General features: G+C 47.4%; 1 protein-coding gene and 1 non-coding gene across 4 annotated transcripts in view; one reads left to right on the top strand and one right to left on the bottom strand.

Annotated features, from left to right (window-relative positions):
- Snx8 (sorting nexin 8) overlaps positions 1-20,514 on the bottom strand; it is a 39,326-nt gene extending 18,812 nt beyond the window's left edge. Inside the window, exons 1-3 of one of the 3 annotated variants that reach the window (XM_048330305.1) lie at positions 20,480-20,514; positions 3,010-3,200; positions 734-851 (exon numbers count right to left, since the gene is read on the bottom strand). In XM_048330305.1, coding sequence (XP_048186262.1) covers positions 734-851; positions 3,010-3,200; positions 20,480-20,510 — 340 coding nt within the window. In that variant the 5' untranslated portion in view covers positions 20,511-20,514. The other 2 variants (XM_048330295.1, XM_048330288.1) reach the window with 2 other exon arrangements.
- On the top strand, positions 1,829-1,935 carry LOC125341985. Its single transcript, XR_007209121.1, has one exon. It is a non-coding gene; the product is annotated as a U6 spliceosomal RNA (small nuclear RNA).
- Positions 20,515-22,118: the final 1,604 nt, after the last annotated feature.

Raw genomic sequence — 22,118 nt, 5'->3', positions numbered from 1 at the left:
GAGCTGTTCCCTGCTGTACTCACTTTTCTTATGCACCAAGGAGCACAGGAGTCACAGATAAGCATCTTGTGACAGAAGGCCAGCTGCCCCTAAGACAGGCAATACCTTCTTATCTAAAAGAGAATAGCCAAAGGCTCAGCAGACCAACCAGGCAACTAACTCCTGTCCCCAGTTCAGTTGTAAAATGCTAACAACTTCTCCAGACATAAAGACTGAGCCACTGGTCAACCAGGCCACACTGTGACCAAGGACTGCGTTAACTCCACATACCTTTCTCACCCCATCTCCAGTGCTTATGAAGACAATGTCTATACCCTGAAGATGGCTGAACATGTACTGAAGTGCTGTCTTCCCATGGCTGCCTTGCAATAAGTCTGTCTGCCCTTCACCATGTCTGGCATATAGGGATAAGTGGCTGGACCTAACATGGCACTCCTGGACTTTGGGCCTGAACCTAAAAACCAGGTTTCAAGTTCTCCCTGTACCTCAAGTCATCTTGCCAAAAGGAGCCACTGAATGAAGGATACTGGAGGCCAGGGCCCCTACCTTCATCCTAGGATGGCCAGGGGCTCATGTCCACCATGACCCTGCACCAGTCCATCCTTGACTTTAAGACAGGAGCAGGGGCAGACTCTTCTGTAATGAGATGCAAAAGCCCTCCCTCCAGGAGAAGGGCTCAATCCTGCTCCCTCCATGCCACCCCACCCCACCCAGAAGCTCACACCAGCCTCACCTCCCAGCATTCTCTTGGGTGGAAGGGCCGGCACCATGCGGTATGGGAACTTGTGGAGCAGCATTTCATGGAACACCACGAAGTCATTGTAACGTCTGTACACAGAGGACTTGAAGCGCTACAAAATAAGGGTTCATTGGTCAGACTACACACCAGAAACCAGATTTCATCACCCTCTTTTGTTTTCCCACCATGCAACAGAAACAACACACCAATTCCTCATCCTTGCTCTGTAAGCCTTTACCAAAGGTAAAAATCCTCTAATGCCTTCATGTACAGAAACATATTAAAGTGTGAATACCTCTTCATCTTGATGAGACATTTTTCCTTTCTATTTTTCTGTAATGGGGATTGAACTTGGGGCCTCTTGCTTGCTAGAAGGTGCTCTACTACTCAAGCTATGCCCCTGGCCCTCTTGCTTTTAGTTTTTCAAACAGGTTCTCAAGCTTTTGATTAGGCCAACCTCAACTGCAATCTTCTCTGGCAGTGTGGCTCAAGTGGTTAGAGCACCTATCTAGCAAAAACAAAGGCAAGGGGCTGGGGATATAGCCTAGTGGCAAGAGTGCCTGCCTCGGATACACGAGGCCCTAGGTTCGATTCCCCAGCACCACATATACAGAAAACGGCCAGAAGTGGCGCTGTGGCTCAAGTGGCAGAGTGCTAGCCTTGAGCGGGAAGAAGCCAGGGACAGTGCTCAGGCCCTGAGTCCAAGGCCCAGGACTGGCCAAAAAAAAAAAAAAAAAAAAAAAACAAAGGCAAGGTCTTGACAAGTTCAAACCCCAGTACGAATAAATGAACTAGTTAATTAAATAAAGTACTAACTGACTACATAAAACCTACATCTCCCTGAGTGCCAATGGCTCACACCTGTAATCCTAGCTACTCAGGATGCTGAGATCTGAGGATCACAGTTCAAGCCAGCCTGGGCAGGAAAGTCCATGAGACTCTTATCTCCAATTAACCACCAGAGAACCGGAAACGGCGCCGTGGTTCAAATGGGTAGAGCACTAGCCTTGAGCTAAAGAGCTAAGTGGTAGCACCCAGGTCCAGAGTTCAAGCCCCACAGCCAACAACAACAAAAAAAAAAACCCTACAGTGCTCGCTTCGGCAGCACATATACTAAAATTGGGACGATACAGAGAAGATTAGCATGGCCCCTGCGCAAGGATGACATGCAAATTCATGAAGCGTTCCATATTTTTTACTTGTTCATAAAATGATGATGCCAATAAATTCATTCATGGCTCACTCTCAAAAAAAAAAAGCCCTACATCTCCAAGTTTGCTCCTGATATCTGCTCCACCCCTGCCTATACCTTGCAGACTTGCACAGACAAGGAGCAGCAAGGACAAAGAGGAAACCTGCTATCAGACTGCCACTGGCTCTGGTGAGTAGGTGGGCATCCACTCGCATGTGCCTGGACAGAAGGCCTTCATCATGGGCCTCCATTTATTTAAGAGACCTACAGCTCAAAGAGCCTGGAAAAGCCAGGTGTGTTGGTGCATTCTTGTAATCCCATTACTTGGGAGGCAGAGGCAAGAAGATCATGAGTTCCAGACCCAGGCTGTCTCAAAATAAATAAAAAGTCTGGACAAAAGTCCAGAAGCTGGGCTACTAGAGTTAAGTGGCAGCCCCCGGCACTGAGGCCCTCCTGTCCTGGGGAAAAGATGAGCTCTCTGCACCAGCCCCAGCCACAGAGTGACCACAGAGTGACCACAGACACCATGAGAGCCTCCTTGTCCCTCAAGTGCACCAGAGGAGGCAGCTCCGCCTTCGCCTTTGGCCTTTCTCCCAGCAGAAGGGCCAGCCCAGCCCTAGGCTGTGAGAGTCACTGCAGATGGCCATGACAAGACATCTGCTCCCCAGGTCTGGGGCTCACCTTTGTCCTGGGACCAGATACCCAAGAGCCTTTTCCCAGGAAAGCTGGTAGCACCAAAATTGCCTTAAGCTATGATCCCCTTCCCAAGGGTGGGACCCCATATTGCCCTTACAAACCCAGGGTTCCTGAGAAGGGCTAACAACCTCCCAACCCAGGAGAAAGAATAAAAGTCCCTTCAAACCCATCCTAAGTGAACCAAAATTCTGAAAGGCCTACACTGCCCATGCCAGGAGGAGCTCTGTGCCTGCTGCCTCGGTGCAGCATCTGATGAACTCTGACACTGGCGCCCCCATAGGAGGAAGCTACAGGGGACCTGTGAGCCTGCGTAGTGTCTGCCCTCCCTGCCAATCCAGCCTGGAACTGTCCCTCGCTCCCCCTCCACACAGCTCCTGGGTACCTGGCTAGAAACTTCGTACTCCACATGCTTGAGGAAGAGGCCCTTCTTCTCAGGGATCAGCTCCACTTGCACAGTGTCTCTGGCCAGCAGCTCCTGCAGGCTGTAGGACAGCAGCAACGGGTTCCCCTGGGGCCGCTGCATTTGACTGGAATCAACGAGCCTGTGCTTGATGTCCTGGGGCATTGGCAGGCCTGTGGGAGAGGTGAAGGCCCAGTAGGACCAGCTGCTCAAACCATGGGGCCTCCCAGCAGCCCTGCTGACACAGTGCATGGACTCTGGCCACGGCACGTGGCCAGACCCACCCCCATCAGGACATTACCTTGTCCCCACTATGGGGCCAGCACTGAGATGCACATCAGTCTCCCCAAAAGAATCACTGTGAGGAGGTATCATCCATTTGCCCATCAGCGAAAACAAACTGAACACTTACAACTCAAGGGTGAGGGAGCCATTGAAGGAGGGGCAAGGGCTTACAGAGATGTTACACCAAAGATGTGCAAATAGCCAGTGGCCCACACTAGTAATCCTAGGGGGTAGGGGGATTCTGAGTAGATCATGGTTCCAAAGTCAGCCCCGACAAAAAGTTAGTAAGATTCCATCTCAACCAATAATAAGCTGGGTGTGGCAACACACACCTCTCATCCTGGCTGTATAAATTTATACAAAGGAGAACTGAGGTTCCAGGCCAGTCCCAGCATAAATGGAAGACCCTATCTCCAAAATAACCAAAGCAAAAAGTTCTGGGGATATAGCTCAAGTGGTAGAGCAATCAATCTGGCAAGTCCCTGGGTTCAAACCTGTAAGCTTATAGAATGCCCCCAGCCCAGACAAAAGATCTGCCCTTTGGCAATGTGACTCTGCCCTTGGCCGAAGATACCTGAGGGGCAGGCAGGTCTGGGATCTAATGGGAGGAGCTGAGGACCGCTAGGGAAACGCTAACACCTCCCACCTTAGCTGCTTGAAGGTATAAAGACCCCCTGAGAGAGAGTTCCCTGGCCATTTTCCTTTACTCCTCTGTGGGAACTTGGCCTTGCCTGCCCTGCTGGCAATAAACTCTTGCTCTATGTGACTTCGTCTATGGTCTGTGGTTTTCTGGGATAATTTTCCTTTCAAAACCCAGTACTGCCAAAGGAGAAAAAAAACAAACAAACAACAACATGTACTAATGTCAATAAGCACATAAAAAGATGCCCAACACAATTAACCATCAGGGAAATGTAAACTGCAACCAAAGAAAGATATCACAAAGTAATGATCCTAATAAAAATGTTTCAAAGAGGGCTGGGAATATGGCCTAGTGGCAAGAGTGCTTGCCTCATATACATGAAGCCCTGGGTTCGATTCCCCAGCACCACATATATAGAAAACAGCCAGAAGTGGCGCTGTGGCTCAAGTGGCAGAGTGCTAGCCTTGAGCAAAAAGAAGCCAGGGACAGTGCTCAGGCCCTCAGTCCAAGCCCAAGACTGGGGGAAAAAAATTTTTTTTTTCAAAGACAATCACAAGGCAGACATCAGTGGCTCATGCCTATAATTCCAGCTAGTCAGGAGGCTGAGATCCAGAGCACTGGTATTAAAAGCCAGCTCTGAGAGCTGGGATATAGCTCAGTGGCAAAGTGCTTGCCTAGCACTTTGTCCTGGGTTCGATCCCCAGTGCCAAAAAGGAAAAGAAAAAAAAATTCTCAGAGAAAAATTCCAGCTACAAAATAACCAGCAAAATGCCAGACTGGGGTGTGGCTCAAATGGTAGAGCACCAGCCAGATAAGCCCTGAGTTCAGGCCCCAATACCAAAAAAAAAAAATAAAATAATAAACCAAAAAAAAAAAAAAAAGTTGGCCAGGATAAGAAAACTCCATGCATTTGCAGTGGTATATCCATAGTGCCAGGGCAGATCCTCTGAACAAAGTACAAAGCTACCTCACAATGCAGCAGTTCTACTGCTAGAAATATGCCCAAGAAAAATGAACATATACATGCACTCAAGAGAAAGAGTTGAGCCAGGTGCTAGTGGCTCATACCTGTAATCCTAGCTACTCAGGGGGCTGAAATCTGAAGATCAAGGTTCAAAGCAACCCCGGCAGGAAACTCTGTAAGACTGTTATCTCCAATTAACCACTAAAAAACCAGAAGTGGCGCTGTGGCTCATAGTGGTAGAGTACTAGCTTTGATTGAAAGAAGCTCAGGGACTGCACCCAGGACCTAAGTTCAAACAAGTCAACGGGACAAGAGAAAGAGGGAGGGAGGGGGGCGGGGAATGGTGATACACAGCTGTAATACCAGCTACTTCAGAAGCAGAGGCAGGTGGCTAGTAAGTTTGAAGCCAAGAACTGAATAAAAGCAAAAAACATGGAGGCATGGCGAGAGTAGGCACAAGGCACCTAAGTTCAATACCACACACACACACACACACACACACACACACGAGGATTTTCCAAGACAGCACGTGAGCTCAGTAATGATTACCAAATGACCACACACTGACAAACAATTTGAACTTTGTTGCAACTCAAAAAAAAAAAGCACATTGTAGCCAGATACCAGTGGCTCATGTCTCTAATCCTTGCTACTAAGGAGGCTGAGATCTGAGGATCACAATTCAAGGCCAGCCCGGGCAAGAAAGTCCATGAGACTCTAATCTCCAATTAACCACTAGAAAACCAGAAGTGGTACTGTGGCTCAAAGTGGTAGAGCACGGCTGGGAATATAGCCTAGTGGCAAGGGTGCTTGCCTCTACATGAAGCCCTGGGTTCAATTCCTCAGCACCACATATATAGAAAAGGCCAGAAGTGGCGCTGTGGCTCAACTAACAGAGTGCTAGCCTTGAGCAAAAAGAAGGCAGGGGCAGTGTTCAAGCCCTGAGTCCAAGCCCCAGGACTGGCAAAACAAAACAAAGTGGTAGAGCACTAGCCTTGAGCTCAAGGACAGCACCCAAGTCTATGACCAAAAAATTAAATAATAATAAAAAGACACATTGTACTCTAACCCTGACCACTCTCCAGTTTGCCCGCAACCCTCTGTGCAAGTTCCATTCACTGGAAAGGATGAATCTAAACAACTATCAAAAAGCCAAAGGTGAGGCTGGGAATGTGCCCTAGTGGTAGAGTGCTTGCCTAGCATGCATAAAGCCCTGGGTTCAATTCCTCAGTACCACATAAACAGAAAAAGCCAGAAGTGGAGCTATGGCTCAAGTGGCAGAGTACTAGCCTTGGGCAAAAGAACTCAGAAGTACAGTGCCTAGGCTCTGATGGGGGGGTGGGGGAGAAGGAAGGGGTGACATTGTCCAAACAAATATACTCATTACCTAACTTATGAAATGATAACCTCTCTGTACAACACCTTAATAATAACAATAAAATTATATAGTTTTTTAAAGTCAGTGTGGCCCAAGTGGTAGAATGCCAGCCTTGAGTGAAAAAGCTAAGGGAGAGCACCTAGGCCCTGAGTTCAAGCCCCTGTGCCAGTACAAATAAAAAATAAAAGAGAAGAAAAGGAAGAGCGAGACCTTAAATTCCCAGCATGGTCAAAAAAAAAAAAAAAAAAAAAAGGAAGAGGATCATGTCCACAGAGGATTATGTCCACAGACATGGCCAAGGTGGAGCTGGCAACCCTTCTCAACACAAACACTGTGCCCCTCTGCCAACATTCAGTGCAATCATAGGTAGATCTCTAGCAACAGAAAGCTGCAGGGTCCCTGCACACGGGCACCTGCCCTGCAGACTTGCACCAAAGAGCATGGTGTACTCTGTCTTCCTGCAGCAGTTTAGATGCTCTTAACTTCACCGTATCAATCAACAGCCTCTTGGGTGCCTTCCAAGCTGCTGGAATTAATTACTGAGGACCTCTCATCCAAATCCTTGCTGGCCGCTCAGTTCACCGAGTACTTTCCAGCCCTGCGCATCTCTGAATTTTCCTTCACACGCTCACAAGGGGTTGGAGTCTCTTCAATCTGTCTTTTTCCTGGCTTGCTCCCAAATCACAACATGTAATCCTTTAAGGGGCTCTGATTTCCCAACACTATGTAATGTGGGAGTAGCCTGTGGCATGTGGACCCAAAGAGGACTTTGTGATGGCCAACAGGGAACCTACACTCAAAGAATAAAGCCAGCCCCCAAACTCACAGGATATACTAACTGATTAGAAATGGGATGTAGAGCTAAATGTACAAGTTAAACTACAGACTATTTAGAGGAAAATAAAGGAGACATTTTTCATGTCTGTGGGTTAAGCAAAGACTTCTCAGACATGACACCAAAAGCACAACCAACAAAAGATCAAAGCTGATCAACGAGACTTGGCCAAAATTAGAAACTGAGCTGGATGTGGCGGCTCACATCCCAAAACCCAGTTACATAGGAAGTGGAGCAGTCAGGGAAAAAAAGTCTTCAAGACTCCCCCTCCCCCTCAACTAATAAAAGTTAGGCATGGTGGTACACACCTGTCATCAAAGCATAAACAGGAGGGTCACAGGTTTGGACAGCCCAGGCAAAAATGTGAAAGCTTTTAAAAATGCAAGAGCTTTAAAACACACACACACACACACACACACACACACACACACACACACACACACACACACACACACACACACACCAGGCTAGCAGGAAAGAGTCCTTTAAAGGCAGATACAAGTGACCAGAGAACAAGAAGGGCAGGAAATCATGGGTCTTCCTCAGATAGCATGTAACTAAAGCTCAGAGCTGAAAATTCTAACCTCTGATGAGCTCCTCTGACTCAAATCAGAGAAGTAAAGGATCAGCAACTACCACACCCCACTTACCCATGAACCCCAAGTTCTATTCTGAAAAGACCCATTCCCTTGGGTAGGGTAGCTCAAACCTGTAATCCTAGCTACTTGGGAAGTAGATATAAGTTCACAATCAGCCCAAATATAAAAATTCATAAAATTCCCATCTCAATGTCTAGGTGCAGTGGCATGTGTCTGTCATCCAGGCAACAAAAGAAAGCACAAATAGGAGAATCACAGCCTACAGCCTGGGCCTATAAGCAAGATCCTAATAACCTAAGATCCTAAGATCAAAAATACCCAACCCAAAAAAAGGCTGAGGGTGTGGCTCAAGTAGTAGAGTACCTGCTTGGCAAACCTCAGTACTGCCAAAGGAAAAAAAAAAAAAAAGGAAACAGGCTCCAGAGGGACTTATTGAAAGGCAATTCATCCAGAACTCCTGGGCCTCTCGCTTTGGAAATGTCCACATGTAAGGGGGCTTAACGATTTCTCCAGAGTTTAAAAGCAAAACTAGTTGAACCAATTTGGGGAATCTTAGAATAATGGACAAAGTAGGAGTTAAAACTCCCCATAAGAGGGCTGGGGATATAGCCTAGTGGCAAGAGTGCCTGCCTCGGATACACGAGGCCCTAGGTTCGATTCCCCAGCACCACATATACAGAAAACGGCCAGAAGCGGCGCTGTGGCTCAAGTGGCAGAGTGCTAGCCTTGAGCGGGAAGAAGCCAGGGGCTCAGGCCCTGAGTCCAAGGCCCAGGACTGGCCAAAAAAAAAAAAAAAAAAAAAAAAAAACTCCCCATAAGAATGGGGGCTGGGAAAATGGCCTAGTGGCAAGAATGCTTGTCTCATATACATGAAGCCCTGGGTTCGATTCCCCAGAACCACATATATAGAAAATGGCCAGGGCACTGTGGCTCAAGTGGCAGAGTGCTAGCCGTGAGCAAAAAGCCAGGGACAGTGCTCAGGCCCTGAGTCCAAGCCCCAGGACTGGCAAAAAAAAAAAAAAAAAAAAGAACCAGGCACCAATGACTCACATCTATAATCCTAGCTACTCAGGACCCTGAGATCTGAGGATTGTAAGGATTGTGGTTCAAAGCCAGTTTAGGCAGGAAAGTCCATAGATTCTCATCTCTAATAAACTACTCAGAAAAAACCGGAAGTTGTGCTGTGGCTCATGGGCTAGAACATTAGCCTTGAGCAAAAAGAAGCTCAGGGATAGCATCCAGACCCTGAGTTCAAACCTCAAGACTGGCAAAAAAAAAAAAAATCCTCATAGGTATCCTTGTCTCTAACAAAATTTAATCCATTTGCAGTATTTTTCGTGAGCGCTTGCCTCGCATACATGAAGTCCTGGGTTCGATTCCTCAGCACCACATATATAGAAAATGGCCAGAACTGGCGCTGTGGCTCAAGTGGCAGGGTGCTAGCCTTGAGCAAAAAGAAGCCAGGGACAGTGCTCAAGCCCTGAGTCCAAGGCCCAGGACTGGCAAAAAAAAAAAAAAATTTTTTTTTTGCCTAAATCCTAATCCTGGCATCAGTTGGCTGAGTCAGAAAGTGACTCAGGTTTTCTAGCCTATCCTCATGTGGAAAGTGAAAATATGGCAGAATATGTCATAGGACATCTGTCTCAGGCCAACAGAGACTAAATTGAGAGCAAGCATCAGCAACCAAACAGGGTTCCTCTAAGAAAATGGCCAGCAGTCACAGACACAACCCGGCCCAGGGCCACACGGCAGAGTCTACTTAAATGAGCACGAACAGACCTGCAATAGGTACCACAAGTTTGAAGTCCAGGGCGTTTCATGAGCAGAGGCCGACAGGCAGGAGTGCCACTACACACACACAAGACCAAAGCAGGAACCGGGAACTGGACAGTTCACAAGAAGGGAATGTGAGGCAGTTCCTCATTTCCCACCACATTTTCACCAATCTGGGAACATATTTTTCCACAGAAAGCCGACTACCTCATCTGATGACTAGATACCCCAACACCCCAAGATGGTGTCCCAAGCATACTCTGAATGTCTTCATTAGTTGGGAACTGGGCCCAGATGTCCCCAAATTCATACCATTTTTGTTCTAAGAGCTATGTTTTTATGGGTGCACTGAGGCAATATCTAAATGGCCAGCTTGTCGAGTCGCTGTGCCAAAGCCCTTGTACCCCAGGTAAAGTATCTCCTACACCAGCACTTCGGAGAGAAGAATCATGATATTTAAAGCTGCTCACCACTGATCAGCAGGGAGGCCATGGACAGGAGTACCTGGCACTCACCCAGCAGCCTCCCAGCAGAAGCCCACTCCACACTGGGCACAGCTCTGAATCTCTATAGAACCTTCCAGGAGACACCCTCCTTTCCCAGACCACTAAGCTACAGAGTCCCTACAGGGCCCTACCCAGCCCCCAATCCCCTTCATATTCCCCATCCGCCTGTGTCAGAGACTGAAGGAAGGTGAGCTAACCCTTGGCCCACTAAGGTGAGGAGCTGCACGTACACAGAAGCACCAGAAATACGGCTTTAGTCTCCCTCTGGCCAAACACCAGCACTGAGGCAGACACACCCAGCCCCAGGCTGGATTTCCTCATGTCCCAGGTTACATTTCCCACATGAGAAGGCTACACAAAGGGACACCTTCCCACAGTAGAAGATCCTGGCCACTGTTCCTGCTTCTCAAAGGTGCCAGAGCCCAGGGCCTGGTCCCCCTTCCAGTCCTGCCCCCAGGGGCCACTGGAATAGCTGCAGCACCGGAGAGCTTTACAGAGCCCAGGAGCAGAAGCCAGAAGGGAGCTCCAGTGCCAGCTGCAAGTCCTCCATTGAGGGCTGCACACAACTACATTTGACCTCCAGCATCCCCAGCATACACCTGCCACCCACCTGCAGAACGAAGGCCATCGAGTCCTGATAGCGCCACACAACCCAAACCAGGACCCCGGGTCTGCCTCTGCCTACCATCTCAGGTTTTCCCTTAACATTGTTAACTGGAAAATCCATTACACAAGAACAGAAGAGGCCTGTAAAGATGCTGCGGGAGATTCATGGGAGAGGACTGGGGTAGCATATACAAGGTCCTGAGCTCAATCCTCAGCACTGAAAAAAAAAAAAAAAAAAAACTATGAGCACTTGAACAAAATGACATTTCAAACACATGCATGCTTACCATGCAGGTTAAGAATTCATTCAGGGGGCTGGGGATATGGCCTAGTGGCAAGAGTGCTTGCCTCCTACACATGAGGCCCTGGGTTCGATTCCCCAGCAACACATATACAGAAAATGGCCAGAAGTGGCGCTGTGGCTCAAGTGCCAGAGTGCTAGCCTTGAGCAAAAAGAAGCCAGGGATGGTGCTCAGGCCCTGAGTCCAAGCCCCAGGACTGGCCAAAAAAAAAAAAAAAAAGAATTTATTCAGAGATAGCACCCACACACTGCACTAGTCTGACATCTCCTCCAGATGGGACCACCTCTCCCCTACCAGACATGGTCACCAGCCTAATTCTTATGGCAGTTTCTTTGCTTTCCACACATTCTTTTTTCGTGTATAAATCAAACCCAAGGCCTTGTGCACACTAGGTAAAGGCTCTACCACAAACGGTGGTTTTTTGAGTCAGCTCTCTCTATGTAGCCCAGGCTGGCCTCCTACTTACAATCCTATTGCCCCAGCCACCCAAGGGCTGGAATTACAGGCATGTACTACCACAGCTGGCCCATTTATACTTTTATCACACACTTAACCATCTTTGTACAACAGATCCTATTTTGGATGTGTATGAATATTTTATAACTTGAGATTGCACAAAACATTCTCCTAGTATATAGATGTTTTCAACAACCTCCCTGTGGGGCAAAATTTCTATCAAGTTACAGAACACAGTATCTCACAAGTCATGTAAGGCTATTTCTCTAGCTCTAAAATTCTAATAGTTTACTGAGATTTTTTTTTTCCAGTTGGTCACAGGGCTGGAACTCAGGGCATGTCCCTGAGTTCAAGGCTAGCACTTTGATCCATCATACCACTTCTGGTTTCCTAGTGGTTAGTTATAGAGAGGAGTCTCATGGACTTTCCTGCCTAGACTAGCTTTGAATCTCAATCCTTAGATCTCAGCCTCCTGGGTAGCAAGAATTACAGGCATGAGCCACCAGTACCTGGCTTGTTTACTGAGATTCTGAATCAACACACATAGCCAATGACAGAGGCACCACTAGACATATGGAACTAGTTTGGAGAGAGATAAAGGAGGGTAGGGAAAAGTAAAAGAGATGGTGTTTTTTTGTATCAAAAACTGCAAGTATGAAGACACCTTTGTGTGTGTGTACTGGTACTGGGGCCTCATACTCTCACTTAAATGTCTCACTTGGCTTTATTGGTCAAGGCTGGCTCTACCTCTAGCTTTACAGTGGTAAACTGGAAATAGTCTCACAGACTTTCCTTCTTGGGCTGGCTCTGAACAACAATCCTCAGATCTCAGCCTCCTAGGTGGGTAGCATTACTAGCATGAGCCACTAGAGCCCAGCTAAAGACACTTTTTTTAAGGCGCATAGTACCAGAACTTGAACTTAGGCCCTTGTATTTGCTTGGCCTGGTGCTATACCATCTAAGCCACACCTCCAGCTCAGTTTTTTGTTTGTTAACTGGAAATGAACTCAAAGACTTTTCTGCCTTGGCTAGCTTCAAACTTCCATCCTCCATGTCTCAGCCTCCTGAATAGCTAGGATTACAAGCATGAGCCACCAGTGCCCTGCCATAAACACAATTTTTTATATTGAGTCCATTTCTGGGAAGCATTGTGAGCACATGTTGAACTCAACTTTAAGAACAGCGGCACTTTTGAGGCACAGACAATACACTCCTCACTACTGGGTGACACAGCTGTTAGAAAACTGCAAAAACTACTTAGCAGACTCAAAAATGCTAAGTGGAAGGAAGACTAGGAAAACATGAATCAGTAACATAGTGACAGGGATGACACAAAACACACAAGGGTCGAAAGGAAATGCACAAATATACACTGTGTAAACGTGATGGATTAATAGGCACCTGGGCAAAAGGATTGAAACTGTGGTAATATCAGTGACAATATTTTCTCAAGGCGCCAATTCATAGGCAACAATAAAATGTTACTGGGCCTGATTACAACTCAAGACTCCTCTCAAACAACACTTTATGAACACAAACCAGGTGTGAAAAGACTGTTAGAAAATACTGTAATTACCCATTTAATGTACAATTCCAAAAATCCAAAGAGCTAAGAGACCCCCACTGAATAATGCCAAATGCCTTCCCCAGCCAGTCAACAGAACACAAAGCACAGATTAGATTCTCTCAGAACTAACCCAGAGGGGCCTCTGTGAGACTTTATCCTCTCAATATTTGTGCCCCAAACCTTTTCATTTTTACTGAAATTTGAACCCAAATCTTTATGCTTGCTAAGCAGGCATTCTACCACTTGAGCCACACATTCCCAACCCTTTTTGCTCACGTTGTTTCTCAGATAGGGTCATCTGTCTATCTATGCCTCCCATAGTTTGGACCACAATGTTGATCTACCACATCACATCCATCTTGTTTGTTAAGATGGGACCTTGCTAACTTTTTGCCTGGTCTGTTTTCAACTGTGATTCTCCCAATCTCTATCTCCTACAAAGCTGGGATTATAAGCATCAGGTTCCAAAACACTTTTCACAAAAGAATTTCTCCCCTTTAACCATGATATTTTGTTTTCTTTTAGTTTTTTTGCAAGTCCTGGAGCTTGGACTCAGGGTCTGAGCATTGTCCCTAGCCTCTTTGCTCAAGGCTAGCACTCTACCACTTGAGCCACAGTGCCACTTCTGGCCATTTTCTATATATATGGTGCTGGGGAATCAAACCCAGGGTTTCATGTATACTAGGCGAGCACTTTACCACTAGGCCATATTCTCAGCCTGTGATACTACCTTTTAAAAGAACAATTAAGTGTAATTCTCTTTAAACCCTTGAGGCAAGCACTCTTGTCACTAGGCCATATTCCCAGCCCGAGCCATGATATTTTATTTTTAGTAATTTTATAAGCAAAGTGAGACTTCAGAATAATGATACTACTCAGGACTGGACCCCTTACCTGCAGCTCCAAGGTTCTGCTCAGGCCCTCTGCTCCTCCCAACATAGCAAGCAGGCCCTGGGAAACTGCACCTGTCCCCACAATGCCACACCCCTGCGGACTCTGCCTACCACTGCCCACCACCCCAGCACCCAGGATGGCAAAACATCTCTTTTTGTGCTGTGTTTTTCTCAGGAAAGAAAAGTAATACCAAAACAAAATTCCCCTACCGGAACACATAGCTTTTTTACTAACCACAAATGCTGGCAAAATCTTTTCTACATAATAGTGAATCAGTTAGTTCCTCTTTCTCCAAATTGACACATTTTTACCTTGCAAATTGTGCCTGCTTGTGCGTGTGTGTGTAGAAAACATTTAAAAACTAGTAAGTTGAACTTTTGAAATAATCACTAAAATGTGATACTACCTTTTATTTATTTATTTACTTTTTGCCAGTCCTGGGGCTTGAACTTGGAGCCTGAGCACTGTCCCTGGCTTCTTTTTTTTTTTTTTTTGGCCAGTCCTGGGCCTTGGACTCCGGGCCTGAGCACTGTCCCTGGCTTCTTCCCGCTCAAGGCTAGCACTCCGCCACTTGAGCCACAGCGCCGCTTCTGGCCGTTTTCTGTATATGTGGTGCTGGGGAATCGAACCTAGGGCCTCGTGTATCCGAGGCAGGCACTCTTGCCACTAGGCTATATCCCCAGCCCCCTGGCTTCTTTTTGCTCAAGGCTAGCACTCTACCACTTGAGCCACAGCGTCACTTCCAGCTTTTTTTCTATATACGTGGTGCTGAGGAACTGGACCCAGGGCTTCATGTATACTAGGCGAGCACTTTACCACTAGGCCATATTCTTAGCCTGTGATACTAACTTTTAAAAGAACAATTAAGTTTAATTCTCTTTAAACCCTTGAGCCCTGTCTTCAAACAGAATTAGACATGGTATATAAAGAAAAACAAGCTTCTGCCTGTCAGAAGTTGACAATCAAAAGGTATATATTGGAAGGAGAGGGGGGCATACTCTATGCAAACTGTCATTCAAGGTATAATTAATCCCCATAAATGGTATAAACCCTCAGTGACAGCTCAATGAATTGTGACAAATGTATACACCTAGAGAGGGATGAGGACCTGCAAATCAGGGGAGGCCAGGAAGACAAGGCTAGGGCAACTGGGGAACAGCAAAGGCCTGGGGCTTGGCCACAGCAGACAGGAAGATGTGCATGCAGCATGCATATATGCATACACACACACACACACACACCCCTCAGCCCTGAGACTGGAATGTATGGAATGCCAGCCCAGAGGCCAGTTTCTCCCTAATGGGAAAAAGGTCCCTAAGAAGCAGGTCTAAGACAGATGGCAATTTGCACATTATGTACACACACACACACACACACACACACACACACACACCCTCAGGTTGGAAGATGAAGCATTCAGGCCACACACACTTGCTAAGTCACAATCTATCCCCAGTAGAAGAGAGCTGAAATGAACTCTTCTATACGGTCAAAAAATAAATCATTCAGATTTGGGGCACTACTGGGGATGGGATTCCCAGTCTTGCACATGCTACGCAAACCACAGAGCCCCAGCCCCAGCCCTTGTTTTTTCTTTTGAGACAGGGTTTCCTTATGTAATTTAGGTTGGCCTCACATTTGACATCCTTCTGCCTCAGCCTCTGAGTTGCTTGAATAACCAGCATGCACTACCATGCCTGGTTCATTCAGATGGTTTTGGTAGTAAAAAATTTCAATATAAAATCTTTAAGGAATTAGCATCCAAAATATAATACTGTTGCAAATCAAGAGAAAGAAGAGAATCCCATAAGAAATGAGCAAAAGATAGGAACATATCCAGAGAGGCCATTAAGAAAATAGCACAAGAAAACATCCTTATTCCTAATCAAGAAAATGCAAATAAAAATAAAAATGAGCTGGGCATCTGTGGCTCATGCCTGTAATCCTAGCTACTCAGGAAGCTGAGATCTGATGGTCATGATTCAAAGCTAGCACAAGCAAGAATGTCCATGACACTCTTAGCTCAGAAAAAGCCAGAAGTAGAACTGTGACTCAAGTGATAGAGCCCTAGGCCTAGGCAAAAAGAAGCTCAAGGACCACACCCAGGCCCAGAGCTCAAGCTGCAGGACTGGCAAAAATAAAAATAAAAAATAAGTTAAAACTACTCTCTTTTTTTTTTTTTTTGGCCAGTCCTGGGGCTTAGACTCAGGGCCTGAGCACTGTGCCTGGCTTCTTCTTTTGCTCAAGGCTAGCACTCTACCACTTGAGCCACAGCACCACTTCCTGTTTTTTTTATGTGGTGCTGAGGAATTGAACCCAGGGCTTCACACGTGCAAGGCAAACACTCCACCGCTAAGCCATATTCTCAACCCCTCTCTTACCTTTTCTAAACCAGAAGGAAATTTTTTTTTTTTTTTGGCCAGTCCTGGGCCTTGGACTCAGGGCCTGAGCACTGTCCCTGGCTTCTTCCCGCTCAAGGCTAGCACTCTGCCACTTGAGCCACAGCGCCGCTTCTGGCCGTTTTCTGTATATGTGGTGCTGGGGAATCGAACCTAGGGCCTCGTGTATCCAAGGCAGGCACTCTTGCCACTAGGCTATATCCCCAGCCCGGAAATTTTTTTTTAATGACATTAAAGGAATAGGGTGTGGCTGAAATGACAGAGCTCCTGCTACCAAGTGTGAGGCCCTGAGTTCACTCCCAATACTGAAAAATAATTTTAAAAAGAAGTCATTTCTTCCTTTCTTTTTTGGGTACCAGTCCTGGGGCCTGAGTTCAGGGCTTGGGCACTGTCCCATAGCTTTTTTCAATCAAGACTGGTACTCTGCCATTTGAGCCACACTTCCACTTCCAACTTCTTTTTTTATTAGTTATGGGACTTGAACTCAGGGCCTAAGTACAGTCCCTGTGCCTCTTTGTGCTCAACGCTAGTGCTCTACCACTTGAGCCACAGTGATACTTCTGATTTTTGAGTGGCTTATTGGAGATAAGGGTCTCACAGGATCTTTTCTGGCTGGCTTCCAACTGTGATCCTCAGATCTCAGCCTCCTGAGTAGCTAAGATTACAGGACTGAGCCACTGGTTCCTGGTCTCAAAAAAACAGGTGTGTGTGATGGCACATACGTGTGGTCCCAGCTACTCAGGAGGTAGAAGCAAGAGAATTGAGGTCCAAGGCTTGCCCAGGCAAAAAACAAAACCTTATCTGAAAAACAAACTAAAGCCAAAGGACTAGGGGCACAGCTTAAGTAGCAGAGCACACAAAACTGAGTTGAAGAAAAAGGAAAATGGAAGGGGAAATAGGGAAGCAGAGGGAGGATCAATGAGCCTAGGCCAATACAGGAAGACTAGGAATGAGAAAGCCTCTAGAAGCTGGAAGGCCAGGAGACAATTGTCGCCAGAGCCTCCCAAGACTGCTGACACCTCCATTTTAGCCTGAGGAAACTTGTACTGACCTCTAGTCCCGTGAGCTGATAATTTTGTATTGTTTAAGCCACTAAATTTAATTTGCTGCTGCAGCAATGGAGGACAATTCAGATCCTAAGGAGACAGCAGAGTATGTGCACACATGGCATGTTTTCTCCTTTCTCTTTTCCTTTTGCTCCTTTTCTTTTGTTCGTGGTATTGTGGTTCAAACTCAGTCTCCAATTTTCTAGGCACAGAAAGTAGCCATACATTCAGCTCTTTTGTTTTGTTTGTTTTGTGAAGGTTTGAGATGCTGTCTCACTATGTAGCCCAGATTAGTCTAGAACTCCCGATCCTCCTACCTCAACCTCCCAAGTGCTAAGATTAAGCCAAAACTGGAAGTGGAGCTGTGGCTCAAGTGGTAAAGCACCAACCTTAAGAAGAAAAAAAAGCTGATAGAACCGTGTCCCTGAGTTAAAGCCCCAGTACCAGCACACACACACACACACACACACACACACACACACACACACACACACACACAAAAGTACTGGGATTACAGTTATATTCAACCAGGACAATCCAGAAACATCTATTTCTGAGTATAAATATGCATATGCAAACTGATACAATAAGAAGGTATCTGTGAACAGAATAGGACTTTTACTTGATCTTTTAACATTCAGACAAGGGGTTTGTCCAAGTGTCCTATAATTGAAAATTAACTTTTTATGGAATTACCATAGCAGTCACAGCCTAAATGTTAACTAAACCAAACATAATCTAAACCCCACTTGGAAAACAATAAGCACAACTTTTTATAGCAATCCCAAAGGAACTTCAAAGACAGACCTTACTGTGCCTACACGGAAAACTATACCAGCAGCTCAGGCTTTGTAGACAAGACGACAAAGCAAAATCATTATATATCCATAATCCACACTGCTCCTTCAAGAAATCAAAAAGGTAAGACACTGACATTTCTTATCTCTGGGCGAAATTCGTTTCCTGACCCTAGCCCTCTCCACCAAGGTTCCCACCAATACACACTCATCCCTACTACCCCCTAGGTGAATTGCTCACCTCTAATAGGCCCCAATCCCAAGGCAAGAAAGGGAAGCCCATTTCACCTCCTTGCCAGGATGGATGCCTGAGAATATGATGACTGTCAAGCCCAACATTTTAGACTCATGCATTTATAGGAATGCTGTGTAAATTGTCCAAGGCCACACAGCTGGGATACAATGAGCACTCCAGGTAAAAAAATCACCACTGCCCCCAAGGAAGGCCAGCTACCTGAGGGGATTCCTGGCAAAGTCAAAGAAAGGGCAGCTCCCCCAAGAGCCTGGAGCTGTCTCCACAAATCACACCTTCATGTGGCAGCCACTACTCATTTATGTACTGAGGCTTGAACTCAGGACCTGGGCACCATCCCTTAGCTGTTTCTCTTAAAGATGGTGCTCTACTGTTTGTAACACAGCTCTACTTCTAGGTTTTTAATTGGAAATAAGAGTCTTTTCACCTGTAATCCTAGCTATGCAGGAGGCTAAGATTGGAAGATCACTGCTTGGAACCAGCCAAGGCAGGAAAGTCCATGAGACTCTTATCTCTAGGTCTTGAGTTCAAGCCCCAAGAATCTCTCTCTCTCTCTCTCTCTCTCTCTCTCTCTCTCTCTCTCTCTCTCTCTCTCTCTCTCTCTCTCTTTCTCTCTCTCTCTCTCTCTCTCTCAGATTTGTTGTCTGGACTGGCTTCAAATGCCGATTCTCTGCTCTTAGCCTCTAAGTAGCTAGGGTTACAAGCTTAAGACACCAAAGGGCTCATGGCGGCCATAGGTGAGTCCTATATGAAACTCTATGGTTATCTAGAGTTGTCCTTATATTTGCCAAGATATTCCTGGGCCACCCCCTCCTTGGGCCTCTTTGAGTTGCTTTACAAGCTGAGAAGCAGCAGCTTCCGGTGCAGTCATTTGCAAGTGGCCCCAAAGAGTCCAGCCAGAGCAGAAGGGGGTCCCTACCCAGCTCCAACCCAATGTTCTACCCAACAAGTACCATCACAGGCTTCCCCTTACAAGGACATAAGGAAAGGAGAGAAAAAAAATAGAACTTAAAGCTCAATCGTGGAGAAACGGGTCTTGACATCAGCTATGCCACCCAGACGTAACCATGTCCTCCCTGCCCTGGCAGGAGACAGCCTCTCCCACCCCACCCCCCGCCTTCCCTCCCCAAGGAGAAACCAGTCTCTGTCTCCCACCCTTCCAGAAGTCATCTGGATCGTCACCTCCTCGTTGACACCGGGCCAGAGGATTCCGCTAGCCCATCCCTGTCACCGCAGCCACCCGCACGTGTGCCCACGGGAAGGAACCTTTAAACCTCTGGCTTCTGAACGAACGCCAGCTGCTGGTCCCCAAGCTCCCTGGAGAAATCCTGGGTCCCAGGTTGCATGTCCCCAAGGCCACCTACCAACCCAAGTGCCCAAGTCTCCGGGTGGGGTACTCCTCAGACAGCGGGAGGGGAGCAATCCCTCTCACGAACTCCCACGGCAGCAGACCAGGTGTGGCCCCGACAGGTGGTCCCCGCTGCGGCCGCGCCCTGCTCACCGGGGCGGGAAGGGGCTCGGGACGTGAGGCGCAGGGCAGCAAGGGCAGGAAGGGCCCCGATTGTCCCCTTCGGTCCGCCAGGACAGGGCGTACCGGGCCACACGCCTAGGACCCTCATGGCCTCTACCCGCCGTACCTGTCGCCGGGAGATCCGCCTCCCCGTCAGCCTCCGTCTCAGCCGCCGCCGGGACTACCGCGGCGGGCAGCGGGTCCATCGCACGACCAGTCATGTGAGCCCGGGCGTCCACGTGACTTCCTCCCGCTCCCGCCGGCCAGCCCCGCCCACGCCAGCCTGAGTCCGACCTCGCCCCGCCCACTCCATCCCGGAGTCCGGCATAGCCCGCCCACACTGGCTTCGTCACGCCCCGCGACGCCCACATTCCCTCAGGCCACGCCCCCTCCCGTTGCCCAGCCACTCCCTGCCCCGCCCGGGCCACGTGGCTCTGGCCAGGCCAGGCCAGAGCTTCCCGGCCGGCTTGCAGCTGGGCGGCCTCTTGAGGAATTCTCTGGCTGGGTTTGGCGCCCACCCCTGGATCTGGATCGTTCGGTTACCCCCTGGATCGGTGTTGCCTTACTCTCTTCCCCACGCACCCAGCCACCCCTACCCACACCTCCCACTCTGACCCCTCCAGACATTAGCTCATTCACCCACCCAGCTGCCACACACCGCATCCTGCATCCACTCTGACGCTTGCAGCTCTGCTCATCGCCACCCCCAGGCCAGGCAGGCCCTAAGCAAGGTGTGATGCAGGAAAAGGCGTGCCGGTCCTTGGCCAGACAGAGGGATCTCCGTGGTTCTCAAAGGGGTGCAAGGCTGTGGGGGCCACATAGAGGCAGTGTCTGAGAGCTGCTGGATTGGGACTTGAACAGAAGCAGCGGGAATCATCAAACAACTGCAAACATCTGCTGTTCCCAGAGCTAAAATAGTATCTACTGTGTTGAAGAGACTCCTAAACGTCTTGGTAGAAATAAGATGGGATCACATTCTAGACTGCTAATGGTGCATACCGGTAGTAATGGGAATTGAAGTCAGAGCCAGGTGCTTACTACACACCTAATTCTGCATTCTGGTGGGTGCTCTCTACCACTTGGAGCTACACCTACAGCCAGTTTTGTGTTGCTTATTTTCGAGGCAGTGTCTAGCTTTATGCCCAAATGGATCTGGTCTACACCTACTTGTGCTTCCTCCAGCAGCTGGGAATAACAAGCATATACTACTACTGTACCCAGGCGCTAGTTGAAATGAAGTTTCTAACTTCTTTTTGTCTAGGCTGGCCTCCAACTCCAATCCCCCTATCTCCACCTCCCAGATAGGTAGGATTACAGGCTCCAGACACTCAGCAGTGTAAATATTTCTAAAGTTTGAGTTGTTAGCCTTTAACATTCTTTCTCCATACTTGAGACATTTTATTGTCCCAGCACACCAGGACACCCATCCCCCCTGCAAGCAGGCACAGAAAATAGTACTAGTATGCCATAAACTAGGACCAGGACACGCTGTCCTTCAGATGGGCCACTTGGCTTTCCCAAGTCACAGTGGACACCGCAGCATCCTGTAGCCCTCTGCCCCATCTGACGGCCACTTCCTTCCCTCTATCCCCCCATCCCAGGCTTCCTTTCAGCTGTGGCTGCTGCCAGATGATGCACTCAGCATTTCCCCAGCTCCATGTGCATACTAACTTCCTGGCATTATGTGGCATGTATCTTTGCCACCCAAAGATTATAAGATCCTTAATCTTTTAGTTCATTGAGGTCTTAAAAATGTCAAGCATGATGAAAACATAAAATGGTCTAATTTTCAATTGATATGTTGAATTGGAACCTCTTTTGTACAAGTAAAGATAATTTTAAAAATAAATTTAATTACAAAAGAAAATAAACCAGGCACCAGTGACTCATGACTGTAATCCTAGCTATTCAAGAGGCTGAGATCTGAGGATTGTAGTTAGAAGCCAGCCCAGGCAGAAAAGTCTCCATGAGACTCTCATCTCCAAGCATTCAAAAACTGGAAGTGGCGCTGTGCTCCAGTGGTAGAGCACTAGCCTTAAGCACAAAGATGCTAAGGGACAGGACCCAGGTCCTGAGTTCAAGCCCCACACACTGACAAAAAAAAAAAAAAAAGAGAAAAGAAAATATCTACTTTGCCAGAATAGTGTACTAAATTTATTAATTTATGATTTTAACACCTCAGATACACAGCCTGTAATTCACTGGACTTTCTTTTTTTTATTTTTGTTTTTGTTTTGCCAGTAGTGGGGTTTGAACTCTGGGCCCGGGCACTGTCCCT

Source organism: Perognathus longimembris, chromosome 1, assembly GCF_023159225.1.
Source record: "Perognathus longimembris pacificus isolate PPM17 chromosome 1, ASM2315922v1, whole genome shotgun sequence".
NCBI lineage: Eukaryota > Metazoa > Chordata > Mammalia > Rodentia > Heteromyidae > Perognathus > Perognathus longimembris.
Note: the sequence above shows the minus strand (reverse complement) of the source record. Positions and strands in the feature narration are given on the sequence as shown.